The following is a 13,822-nucleotide window of genomic DNA, read 5'->3' on the forward strand; positions in this document are numbered from 1 at the left end:
CATAGGGTAATTCTATTTTTAGTTTTTTAAGGAACCTCCATATTGTTCTCCATAGTGGCTGTATCAATTTACAGTCCCACCAACAGTGCAAGAGGGTTCCCTTTTCTCCACACCCGCTCCAGCATTTGTTGCTTGTAGATTTTCTGATGATGCCCATTCTAACTGGTGTGAGGTCATACCTCATAGTAGTTTTCATTTGCATTTCTCTAATAATTAGTGATGTTGAGCATCTTTTCATGTGCTTCGTGGCCGTCTGTATGTCTTCTTTGGAGAAATGTCTATTTAGGTCTTCTGCCCATTTTTGGATTGGGGTGTTTGTTTCTTTAATATTGAGCTGAATGAGCTGTTTATATATTTTGGAGATTAATCCTTTGTCCGTTGATTCGTTTGCAAATATTTTCTCCCATTCTGAGGGTTGTCTTTTCGTCTTGTTTATGGTTTCCTTTGCTGTGCAAAAGCTTTGAAGTTTCATTAGGACCCATTTGTTTATTTTTGTTTTTATTTCCATTACTCTAGGAGGTGGATCAAAAAAGATCTTGCTGTGATTTAGGTCAAAGAGTGTTCTTCCTATGTTTTCCTCTAAGAGTTTTATAGTGTCCAGTCTTACATTTAGGTCTCGAATCCATTTTGAGTTTATTTTTGTGTATGGTGTTAGGGAATATTCTAATTTCATTCTTTTACATGTAGCTGTCCAGTTTTCCCAGCACCACTTATTGAAGAGACTGTCTTTTCTCCATTGTATATCTTTGCCTCCTTTGTCATAGATTAGCTGACCATAGGTGCATGGGCTTATCTCTGGGCTTTCTATCTCGTTCCATTGATCTATGTTTCTGTTTTTGTGCCAGTACCATATTGTCTTGATTACTGTAGCTTTGTAGTATAGTCTGAAGTCAGGAAGTCTGATTCCTCCAGCTCCGTTTTTTTGCCTCAAGACTGCTTTGGCTATTCGGGGTCTTTTGTGTCTCCATACAAATTTTAAGATGATTTGTTCTAGCTCCGTAAAAAATGCCATTGGTAATTTGATAGGGATTGCATTGAATCTGTAGATTGCTTTGGGTACTATAGTCATTTTCACAATGTTGATTCTTCCAATCCAAGAACATGGTATATCTCTCCATCTGTTGGTATCATCTTTAATTTCTTTCCTCAGTGTCTTATAGTTTTCTGCATACAGGTCTTTTGTCTCCCTAGGTAGGTTGATTCCTAGGTATTTTATTCTTTTTGTTGCAATGGTAAATGGGAGTGTTTCCATAATTTCTCTTTCAGATTTTTCATCATTAGTGTATAGGAATGCAAGAGATTTCTGTGCATTAATTTTGTATCCTGCAACTTTACCATATTCATTAATTAGCTCTAGCAGTTTTCTGGTGGCAGTTTTAGGATTCTCTATGTATAGTATCATGTCATCTGCAAACAGTGACAGTTTTACTTCTTCTTTTCCAATTTGTATTCCTTTTATTTCTTTTTCTTCTCTAATTGCCGTGGCTAGGACTTCCAGAACATCTTTACATCTTTACATCTTTATTGGAGTATAATTGCTTTACAATGTTTATGCTTGAAAAAAAACTTATTTCCTTTTCAGTCCCTTACTTCCCCCAATATATAACTGCATTAAAGATCTCCTCTACATACTTTGAGAACCATATCAGACAGTGTTATGATTTTTGCTTCAAATGTCAAACATAATTTAGAAAATTGAAGTGGATAAAGTCTATTGTATTTACCTGTATTCTTACTCTTTCAACTTTTGTTTTTCTTGCTTGATGTTCCAACATTCCATCTTGCATTATTTCCTTTTTATTTCAAGAACTTCCTTTAAGCTATTCTTTTAGAGCAGATCTCCTTCAGACAAATTCATTTAGTTTTGCTTCAGCTGAGAATGTCTTTTTTCCCTTTATTCTTCAAGTACATTTTAACTGGATACAGAATTCTTAGTTTATTAATTCTTTTCTTTAAGCACCTGAAAAATGTTATGCCACTTTCCTCTGTTCTCCAGGGCTTTTGATGAGATCTGCTGTCATTCTAGTTGTTTTCCCATATAGACAGTGTATCATTCTCTTACTGCTTTCAGGATTTTTTCTTTTTCTTTAACTTTCAGGAGTTTGATCATTATGTTTTGGCATGGATTTCTTTGGGTTTTTCCTGTTTGGGACTCTCTCAACTTTTTGAATCTGTAGGTTTATGCCTTTTGCCATTTTTTTCAGCCATAATTAGTTGGAATACTTTTTTCAGCCCTATATTCTTTTTCCTCTCCTTCTGGGACTCATAACATGAATGCTAGATGTTTCATTATTAGTCCCATAGGTCTCTGAGGCTCTGTTCATATTTTTCAGTCTGTTTTTACTCTTGTTCACTTCTACAGTTCTATCTTCAAGTTCAGTCTATTTTCTTCATTCTGCTACTGAGCCTATCTAGTAAGTTTTTCATTTCAGTTATTATAGTTTTCAATTCTAAAACTTTCATTTGGTTCTCCACCTCTTCAATTTCTTTGCCGAGACTTCCTACTTTCAAGTTTAAAGTGTGGTTGTAATTGCTTGGTAAAGTATTTTTATGATGACTGCCTTAAAATCTTTGTTGTAATTCCAACATCTTTGTCATCCTGGTATTGGTATCTGTTGATCATCTTTTCTTATTGAAGTTGAGATTTTCCTGGGCATTGGTATGAGTGATTTTGTATTGTATTCTGGAAATTTGGGGTATCATCTTACAAGACTGTGGATCTTATTGAATCTTCTGATTCAGCAAGTCTCCTCTGATATTGTGCAGCAGGGAAGGGAGCACTGCCTTGTTACTGCTAGGTGGGTGTGGAAGGAGTTCCTCTACTGTTCAGTAAGGATGAAAGTCTAAGCTCCCCACTAGCTCTTCTCAGACACTATCCCTAAGGAGGGAGGCGGCACCTCTTCACAACTGTGTGAAGGCAGTAGTCTAGGTTCCCCACTCAGCCTCGCTGATAGGGATGGGAATGGGGCTGTAGTTTTTTTCTGTGGTATTTGGGTAGATTAGAACACATTTATTGTCTAGAAATTTTCTGTCTGGCTAGGCTGTCCCTTTCCTGTTCCTTTGGCTAGAGGGAGAAGGTCTTTCCTGGACCTTTTAAAATCTGTACCCATTTGTATTTCTGGGATGATAACTTCTCCAGCACCCAGTCCAGGATATATGAGGCAGAAGGAAAACCCAGGAAATTCACTGTTGTGTCATTTCTTAGGTTCAAAGTCCCTAGCCAGTCTCCCTTCTTTTTTCCAACTTTCAGAGTCTTCTTATGTTTGTATTATAGTAATGTCCAGGGTTTTTAGCTGTACTTAGCAGGAAGAATAGGGAGAAGTGAGTCTATTCCTTTTTGTCTGGAAACAGAACTCTTTTTTCTTTCAAAAGTGAAAATATTCAAGAATATGAAAATTTCTAAATATGACTGGCCAAATCTCTTAAGTTTTGATTAGTAGTGGTATCATTTTTCATTTTAAAAGACTATATAATTTCAAATTTGATTTCCTCTTTAAGCAAAGAATTATTTGCAAAAATTTTAATTCCTTCATGGTCAGGTTTTTAAGGAATTATTTTTGTTTTAATTAGTTTTATGTGCTATGTCTGGCAATATCATCTATATTATTTCTACTTTTAAAAAATAAACATTCTTTGTGTATTCTGTCTTTCTGGGTATACTTTCACATACACCCATAAACACAAAAATCAAGTCTGTTAATCCTCTATATCTTTAATTATTTTGTATAATGGATCTGTGACATTATGATAGAGGTATGTTATAGTTTCCCACTATGACTGTACAATGGATTTATCATATTGTCCTTAAGTTTTCCTAAATATCTGCTTTATGCATTTCACTGATATTCTTCAGTAGATAAAAATTTATAAATGTTCCACCATCTTCATGTACTATAACTCTTATCAATATAAAATATCCTTTATATCCCATTTACTGATTTATGCCTTGAATTCTATTTGCTATTTTTGATATTAATATTGCCATCATTGCTTTCTTTTTGTTAGCATTTACATGATATATCTTTATGTCTTCCTTTATTTTCTGTTTTTCCATACAATTTTATTTTAGGGATAGCTTTTGTAAGTAGCATCTAGCTAGATTTTGCTTTTGCCTATCCTAGGAATCTGTATTTAATATGAGAATTTAACTAATTCACATTTTAATGTGATCACTAATATGTTCATTCTCATTTCACCAGCACAAAATTTTCCCTGACAAAAATACACAGCTATTAGTAATGTAGGTTTTGGAGACTGACAGACCTGGTTTGAGGCCTGATTCTGTTGCTTACTAGCTTTGTGACTATACAATGAGTCACCTTCTTCATCTATAAAATGGGGGCTATTAATAGTACTTACCTGAATAGGGTTGTTGTAGAGATGTCAAAATAATGCACTGAAAGTACTTAGCTCAGTGCCTGGCACAGAGAAAATGCTCAATAAACATTGCAGTTATTATTGCTATTGATACTTCTGTTTTTTGTTGTGTGACCATGTACCAAGTATCAAAACTTTGTGACTTAAATCTAGATCTTAATTTTATTCTTCTTCCCAAGCTATGGCTGTATATCTCATCCCAACTATTAGGCATTTCAATTTTGAAACCTCTTTGTCACTACAAACTCAACATGTCCCTTTACAACTGGCATCTTCCTTTATAGTTTCTCTGCTTTTATCAATGGCAGCATTATTTACCTAGTCTCTCTAAATGTTGGTATTATCTTGATTCATATCTCATATCTAGTCAGCCAACACCTGACTTGCAGGTGGTGTTTAAAATGACTCTTGTATCCTTCTTTCCCACTCAATTTTTACTATCACCAATCCAGTGTATCTTCTCATCACCTCATACTTGGATTAGTTTCCTTGATATCAGATTCTTCTAACTACGGTGTATACTGTCACTAAATCAATATTCCCTAAATATCACTTTCATCATATCACTCCTTGCTCAAAAACTTTTAATAGCTTCAGACTTCTGAGACAATTTGTTTTAAATTTCTCTGCTTATTTTCAAGGTCTTCATAATCTGACCCCATTTTACTAATCCAATTTTGTTGATAATTATACTCCAACATGAAAGGCCCACTCTATTCAGCTTGGCCTCTTCACTGTCCACTCACAAGTCAAGGGCATCCCTGCCTCCAGGCTTCACACATGGTATTTTTTCCCTCACCTAAAGTACCTTTCCTCCTTCTCTCCTCGCATATGAATACTACATATCCCAAAAAGCCTGGATAAGTCCCACCTAGTCAAGAAATTTTCTTTGACAACTTGATCACTGTCACTGTAAAATACTAATCTAATGGTTTAGTACTTCTTTATATACTGTCTTGAATTGTTTTCTATTAATTTTGTGAATTAGCTTTGTTTCTCCAATTAGACTTTATACTTTTTAAAGACAGTTCTGGGAACACAGTAGTTATTAAATGGGCACTTGTTAATTGTTTTAAATAAAGAAGAAAGACAAAAAGAAGAAAGACTACCCTACTTCCTCAACTCCTGTGCTTTTGAAGCACTTTAGAGATGTGACCAAAATCCCTAACAGTCTGTCTGGACTTTGAATGATTTATGACAAAGGATTCTTCTCTAATGAAAAGGAATTCTATGTACTTTGGTAGTACAAACAGGCCTTTGGAAGCAACAGCAGAGATACAGAAAGGAAGCAGTGCTTCAGTATTGGCTCTAGTCCTCCAGGAACTGAGAGAACAATAAAGTCTTTCACTCAGTTTCAAGTAAGCAATGTCAGGAAGCCCAGCTAATAAAGGCAAGATAAACTGAAAGGCTTTTTACTTTTCCCTGCTAGATTTTATTGCTTCAGTTAGGCAAGCCTTGCAAAGAGAAGTCTGGGAACTTACCTATAAAATCTTGATGCTCCACTGGAGTAAGACAGATGCAGAATATAATATTACTGTCTTTAAAATGAATCGTATTAATAAAGTTTCTGTAAATTGGCCTAGAAACCAATTATCTGAAGTAGCCCCAAACAAGTTATTCTATTACATCTCTTGAATTATAGCTCTCAAACCACCTGAAATAGTCTTGTGTATTGGTTTATTTGTTACATATTTATTCTAAAACATAAGCTCCATGAGAGTAGAAACCTCATCTGCCTTATTCACCCCATGTATGCCCAGTGCTTTGAAAAGTGCCTGGCACAAAACAAGAGCTTAAAAAAACTACTGAAAGAACAAATGACAAAAAGTAGCTTTCCAGTGACTCTATGATTTTGAGGGGCTAACCACATGACTTATTTCAAAAATACATTTGTTCTTTGCCTCATACGTCCTTACCAAGCATGCTGTGTGAGATGGGGAAGGTGATGGTGGGCTGGCCTGTCATTCTCCAGCGGCTACAGAGATAGGAGAGGTCTGTTCTAAGCATTTCCACTATCATCTTGTTGTCCAGAGCCAGGTAGAATTGTTGCTGGTCTATAAACTGAGAAAAAGGAAAATAACAGTTCAGAATAATTTACTCTCACAACTATAAATAATATTTCAAAGTGCTCACATATACACAAGGGTATATAAGATATCACAGGGGCAACAATACCTGCAAATTTAATGCCTAATTCTTCCCAAAGTATCTGGTGGCTTACTGGTACATATAGTAGTTCTGGACCTTTTTAGTGTGTTATAGTTTACAAAGTGTTTTCAAGTACATGATTTTATTTAATTCTAACAACCCAGTGAGGGCTTTTCTCCTTTTTAATAGACAAAAAAATAAGGCCAAGAGACACTGAGTAGATTAGCAAAGTTATATGACTAGCAAATGGCAAAATCAGAGATATAATCTCTGGTCCATTATTCTTTCATCTATACCTCAGTTGCACTATTTCAGATGTAAGATGACAAAAGAAAGCTTAAGCTTTCTTTCCAGAAAATAGTTTATCCTCCTATACACACATATAATAAGGCTTGCTATTATAATATGGGTAATAAACATCAGGCTAATAAACAGTGTATAATCATGGCTAAAACATTACTGACATTTTTGTTTAGAAGAGGATATCAGAGGTTTCTAGGCATGTAAAAAGGGCCCTTCCCCAAAACAAATAGAACACTTAATTCAGTAGCTGAATAAAAAAGACTATATTTTGTTTATAAAGGATACAGTATTATTTTAAATCTTTAATAAAGAGTACTTTTAAAAGTACTCCAACATATATAAAATCTTTAATCACTGTTTCTGCAATACCCAGGACTACTCTTCGTAGCCACAGTCACTTGGCATAGCTCTGTGCTTCAAGATCAATTCAGTCCAACGCAACAAAGATTGGGCTGGTCAAAAAGTTCGCTCAGGTTTTTCCATAACATCTTATGGAAAAACCCGAACGAACTTTTTGGCCAACTTTATTTATTCAGCAACTTAATATATACAAGGTCCCATGAAAATCTGATACTTGTCCCAACTCCACTAAATGCTTTATTTCTATAGTGTTTCTCTTTTATTTCCATTCATCTCAATGCACGTTAAAGCTCAGTCCACCCACCTGTGGAGTGAAGGTAAAGATAGTTTTCCGAATGTCATAGAGTTTTGAAGTTCCAAGGACTCCCATGTGTCTGTAGGGTCTTCCACTGAGTTTCATTCTGCTGTTGCATCCTGATATAGAATTAAGAAATGGTCAAGGTATTTTCAGTGCACAAATCCTATCAGCAAACATTTTTGTAATAGTTTACACTTCCTCATTGAACAAACTAAGCTCTGTGTCTCAAAATTAGTGTCCATGTTATATACAGGGCCATACTAAGCACTGTGGGGCTTTCCAAGAGAAAGACTAGGCAGTTATCTCTGTTCTTAAAGAAACGTATGCTCTTATAAAGAAGCTAAATCATCTACATGCATATAAAAATTAATAGTTCTATGAATGATAGAATGTTATTATCAATATTCATAAGGAAATTCACAGAATTTCCTTAAAGCCCATGAAAAGTGCAAAAGCTATTCTGATTATCAAACTTTTCAGGGTAAACTACACCTCAACAAAGCTGAACAAAAACCTCATCAGTTTAGAGGAGCTTCAAGATGGCAGAAGAGTAAGACGTGGAGATCCCCTTCATCTCCACAAATACATCAGAAATACATCTACATGTGGAACAGCTCCTACAGAACAGTGGCAGAAGACGTCAGACCTCCCAAAAGGCAAGAAACTCCCCATGTACCTGGGTAGGGTAAAAGAAAAAGAAAAAACAGAGCAAAAGAATAGAGACGGGACCCGCACCAGTGGGAGGGAGCTGTGAAGGAAGAAAGGTTTCCACACACTAGGAAGCCCCTTCACGGGCGGAGACTGCAGGTGGCGGAGCGGGGGAGCTTCGGGGCCACGGAGGAGAGCGCAACAACAGGGGTGCGAAGGGCAAAGCAGAGAGATTCCCGCACAGAGGATCGGTGCCGAGCAGCACTCACCAGCCTGAGAGGATTGTCTGCTCACCCGCCGGGGCTGGGAGCTGAGGCTCGGGCTTCGGTCGGATTGCAGGGAGAGGACTGGGGTTGGTGGCGTGAACACAGCCTGAAGGGGCTACTGTGCCACGGCTGGCCAGGAGGGAGCTCGGGAAAAGGTCTGGAGCTGCTGAAGAGGCAAGAGACTTTCTCTTGCCTCTCTGTTTCCTGGTGCGTGAGGAGAGGGGATTAAGAGCGTCACTTAAAGGAGCTCCAGAGAGGGGCGCGAGCCGCGGCTATCAGCGCGGACCACAGAGACAGGCATGAGACGTTAAGGTTGCTGCTGCAGCCACCAAGAAGCCCGTGTGCAAGCACAGGTCACTATCCACACCTCCCTTCCCGGAAGACTGTGCAGCCCGCTACGGCCAGGGTCCCATGACCCAGGGAAAACTTCCCTGGGAGAACACACGGTACGCCTCAGGCTATTGCAATGTCACGCCGGCCTGTGCCGCCGCTGGCTCGCCGCGCATCCGTACCCCTCCCTCACCCCTGCCTGAGTGAGCCAGAGCCCCCAAATCAGCTGCTCCTTTAACCCCATCCTTTCTGAGCGAAGAACAGACGCCCTCAGGCGACATACAGGCAAAGGCAGGTCCAAATCCAAGGCTGAACCCCGGGAGCTGTGCGAACAAAGAAGAGAAAGGGAAATTTCTCCCAGCAGCCTCAGGAGCAGAGGATTATATCTCCACAATCAACTTGATGTACCCTGCATCTGAGGAATAGCTGAATAGACAATGAATCATCCCAAACTGAGGAGGTGGACTTTGGGAGCAAAGATATATATTTATTTTTCCCTTTTTCTCTTTTTGTGAGTGTGTAAGTGTATGCTTCTGTGTCTGGTTTTGTCTTTATAGCTTAACTATTACCATTTGTCCTACGGTTCTGTCTGTCCGTTTCTTTTTTTTATTATTAATTAAAATTTTTTTTTCTTAATTATTTTTTATTTTAATAACTTTATTTTATTTTATCTTCTTTCTTTCTTTCTATTTTTCCTCCCTTTTATTCTGAGCCATGTGGATGAAAGCCTCTTCGTGCTCCAGCCAGGTGTCAGGGCTCTGCCTCTGAGGTGGGAGAGCCAAGTTCAGGACACTGGTCCACAAGAGACCTCCCAGCTCCATGTAATATCAAACGGCGAAAATCTCCCAGAGACCTCCATCTCAATGCCAAGGACCAGCTTCACTCAACGACCAGCAAGCTACAGTGCTGGACACCCCATGCCAAACAACTAGCAAGACAGGAACACAACCCCATCCATTAGCAGACAGGCTGCCTAAAATCATAATAAGGACACAGACACCCCAAAACACACCACCAGATGTGGACCTGCCCACCAGAAAGACAAGATCCAGCCTCATCCACCAGAACACAGGCACTAGTCCCCTCCACCAGGAAGCCTACACAACCCACTGAAACAACCTTAGCCACTGGGGACAGACACCAAAAACGGGAACTACGAACCTGCAGCCTGAGAAAAGGAGACCCCAAACACAGTAAGTTAAGCAAAATGAGAAGACAGAAAAACACACAGCAGATGAAGGAGCAAGGCAAAAACCCACCAGACCTAACAAATGAAGAGGAAATAGGCAGTCTACCTGAAAAAGAATTCAGAATAATGATAGTAAAGAGGATCCAAAATCTTGGAAATAGAATAAATACAGGAAATGTTTAACTAGGAACTAGAAGAACTAAAGAGCAAACAAACAGATGAACAACACAATAAATGAAATTAAAAACTCTCTAGAAGGGATCAATAGCAGAATAACTGAGGCAGAAAAACGGATAAGTGACCTGGAAGATAAAATAGCGGAAATAACTAATGCAGAGCAAAAGAAAGAAAAAAGAATGAAAAGAATTGAGGACAGTCTCAGAGAACTCTGGGACAACATTAAATGCACCAAATTCGAATTACAGGGTCCCAGAAGAAGAAAAAGAAAGAGTCTGAGAAAATATTTGAAGAGATTATATTTGAAAATTTCCCTAATATGGGAAACGAAATAGTTAATCAAGTCCAGGAAGCACAGAGAGTCCCATAGAGGATAAATCCAAGAAGAAACACGCCAAGACACATATTAATCAAAGTATCAAAAATTAACTACAAAGAAAAAATATTAAAAGCAGCAAGAGAAAAACAACAAGTAACACATAAGGGAATCCCCATAAGGTTAACAGCTGATCTTTCAGCAGAAACTCTGCAAGCCAGAAGGGAGTGGCAGGACATATTTAAAGTGATGAAAGAGAAAAACCTACAGCCAAGATTACTCTACCCAGCAAGGATCTCATTCAGATTTGATGGAGAAATTAAAAGCTTTACAGACAAGCAAAGCTAAGAGAATTCAGCACCAACAAACCAGCTTTACAACAAATGCTAAAGGAACTTCTCTAGGCAGGAAATACAAGAGAAGGAAAAGACCTACAACCATAAACCCAAAATAATTAAGAAAATGGTAATAGGAACATACATACCAATAATTACCTTAAATGTAAATAGATTAAATGCTCCCACCAAAAGACATAGACTGGGTGAATGGATATAAAAACAAGACCTGTATAAATGCTGTGTACAAGAGACCCAATTCAGACGTAGGGACACATACAGACTGAAAGTGAGGGGATGGAAAAAGATATTCCATGCAAATGGAAATCAAAAGAAAGCTGGAGTAGCAATTCTCATATCAGACAAAATAGACTTTAAAACAAAGACTATTACAAGAGACAAAGAAGGACACTACATAATGGTCAAGGGATCAATCCAAGAAGAAGATATAACAATTGTAAATATTTATGCACCCAACATAGGAGCACCACAATACATAAGGCAAATACTAACAGCCATAAAAGGGGAAATCGACAGTAACACAATCATAGTAGGGGACTTGAACACCCACTTTCACCAATGGACAGATCATCCAAAATGAAAATAAATAAGGAAACACAAGCTTTAAATGATACATTAAACAAGATGGACTTAATTGAAATTTACAGGACATTCCATCCAAAAAAAAACTGAATACACATTCTTCTCAAGTGCTCATGGAACATTCTCCAGGAGAGATCATATCTTGGGTCACAAATCAAGCCTTGGTAAGTTTAAGAAAACTGAAATCGTATCAAGTATCTTTTCCGACCACAACACTATGAGACTAGATATCAATTACAGGAAAACATCTGTAAGAAATACAAACAAATGGAGGCTAAACAATACACTACTTAATAACCAAGAGATCACTGACGAAATCAAAGAGGAAATTAAAAATACCTAGAAACAAATGACAATGAAAACACAACCGAAAACCTTTGGGATGCAGCAAAAGCAGTTCTAAGAGGGAAGTTTATAGCAATACAATCCTACCTTAAAAAACAAGAAACATCTCAAAAAAACAACCTAATCTTTCACCTAAAGCAATTAGAGAAAGAAGAAAAAAATAACCCAAAGTTAGCAGAAGGAAAGAAATCATAAAGGTCAGATCAGAAATAAATGAAAAATAAATGAAGGAAATGATAGCAAAGATCAGTAAAACTAAAAGCTGGTTGTTTGAGAAGATAAACAAAATTGATAAACCATTAGCCAGACTCATCAAGAAAAAAAGGGAAAAGACTCAAATCAATAGAATTAGAAATGCAAAAGGAGAAGTAACAACTTACACTGCAGAAATACAAGGGATAATGAGAGATTACGACAAGCAACTCTATGCCAATAAAATGGACAACCTGGAAAAAATGGACAAATTCCTAGAAATACACACGCTTCCGAGACTGAACTAGGAAGAAATAGAAAATATGAACAGTCCAATCACAAGAGTGAAATTGAAACTATGATTAAAAATCTTCCAACAGGGGCTTCCCTGGTGGCGCAGTGGTTGAGAGTCTGCCTGCCAATGCAGGGGACATGGGTTCGAGCCCTGGTCTGGGAAGATCCCTCATGCCGCGGAGCAACTAGGCCCGTGAGCCACAATTACTGAGCCTGCACGTCTGGAGCTTGTGCTCCGCAACAAGAGAGGCCACGATGGTGAGAGGCCTGTGCACCGTGATGAAGAGTGGCCCCCACTTGCCGCAACTAGAGAGGGCCCTCGCACAGAAACGAAGACCCAACACAGCCAAAAATAAATAAATAAATTAAAAAAAAATCTTCCAACAAACAAAAGCCCAGGACCAGATGGATTCACAGGCAAATTCTATCAAACATTTAGAGAAGAGCTAACACCTCTCCTTCTCAAACTCTTCCAAAATATAGCAGAGGGAGGAACACTCCCAAACTCATTCTATGAGGCCACCATTACCCTGATACCAAAACCAGACAAAGATGTCACAAAGAAAGAAAACTACAGGCCAATATTGCTGATGCACATAGATGCAAAAATCCTCAACAAAATACTAGCAAACAGAATCCAACAGCACATCAAAAGGATCATACAGCATGATCAAGTAGGGTTTATCCCAGGAATGCAAGGATTCTTCAACATACACAAATCAATCAATGTGATACACCATATTAACAAATTGAAGGAGAAAAACCATATGATCATCTCAATAGATGCAGAAAAAGCTTTCAACAAAATTCAACACCCATTTATGATAAAAACCCTCCAGAAAGCAGGCATAGAGGGAACTTCCCTCAACATAATAAAGGCCATATGTGACAAACCCACAGCCAAGATCGTCCTCAGTGGTGAAAAACTAAAACCATTTCCACTAAGATCAGGAACAAGACAAGGATGCACACTCTCACCACTATTATTCAACATAGTTTTGGAAGTTTTAGCCACAGCAATCAGAGAAGAAAAAGAAATAAAAGGAATCCAAATTGGAAAAGAAGAAGTAAAACTGTCACTGTTTGCAGATGACATGATACTATACATAGAGAATCCTAAAGATGCTACCAAAAAACTGCTAGAGCTAATCAATGAATTTGGTAAAGTAGCAGGATACAAAATTAATGCACAGAAATCTCTTGCATTCCTATATACTAATGATGAAAAATCTGAAAGTGAAATTAAGGAAACAGTCTCATTTACCATTGCAACTAAGAGAATAAAATACCTAGGAATAAACCTACCTAAGGAGACAAAAGACCTGTATGCAGAAAACTATAAGACACTGATGAAAGAAATTAAAGATGATACAAATAGATGGAGAGATATACCGTGTTCTTGGATTAGAAGAATCAACATTGTGAAAATGACTCTACTACCCAAAGCAATCTACAGATTCAATGCAATCCCTATCAAACTACCACTGGCATTTTTCACAGAACTAGAACAAAAAATTTCACAATTTGTATGGAAACACAAAAGACCCCGAATAACAAAAGCAATCTTGAGAATGAAAAATGGAGCTGGAGGAATCAGGCTCCCTCATTTCAGACTATACTCCAAAGCTACAGTAATCAAGA

The 13,822-nt window shown here is 37.8% G+C and overlaps 1 protein-coding gene across 5 annotated transcripts in view; it reads right to left on the reverse strand.

Annotated features, from left to right (window-relative positions):
* Positions 1-13,822, reverse strand: part of PHKA1 (phosphorylase kinase regulatory subunit alpha 1) — a 141,290-nt gene that overhangs the window by 41,634 nt on the left and 85,834 nt on the right. For all 5 annotated transcript variants that reach the window (XM_082445964.1, XM_082445962.1, XM_082445961.1 and 2 more), the window contains 2 exons: positions 7,493-7,602; positions 6,294-6,438 (listed from right to left, as the gene is read on the reverse strand). In XM_082445964.1, coding sequence (XP_082302090.1) covers positions 6,294-6,438; positions 7,493-7,602 — 255 coding nt within the window. The remainder of the gene's footprint in view (positions 1-6,293; positions 6,439-7,492; positions 7,603-13,822) is intronic.

The sequence above is a fragment of the Balaenoptera physalus genome, assembly GCF_965194825.1.
Source record: "Balaenoptera physalus genome assembly, chromosome: X".
In the NCBI taxonomy this organism is placed as follows: Eukaryota; Metazoa; Chordata; class Mammalia; order Artiodactyla; family Balaenopteridae; genus Balaenoptera; species Balaenoptera physalus.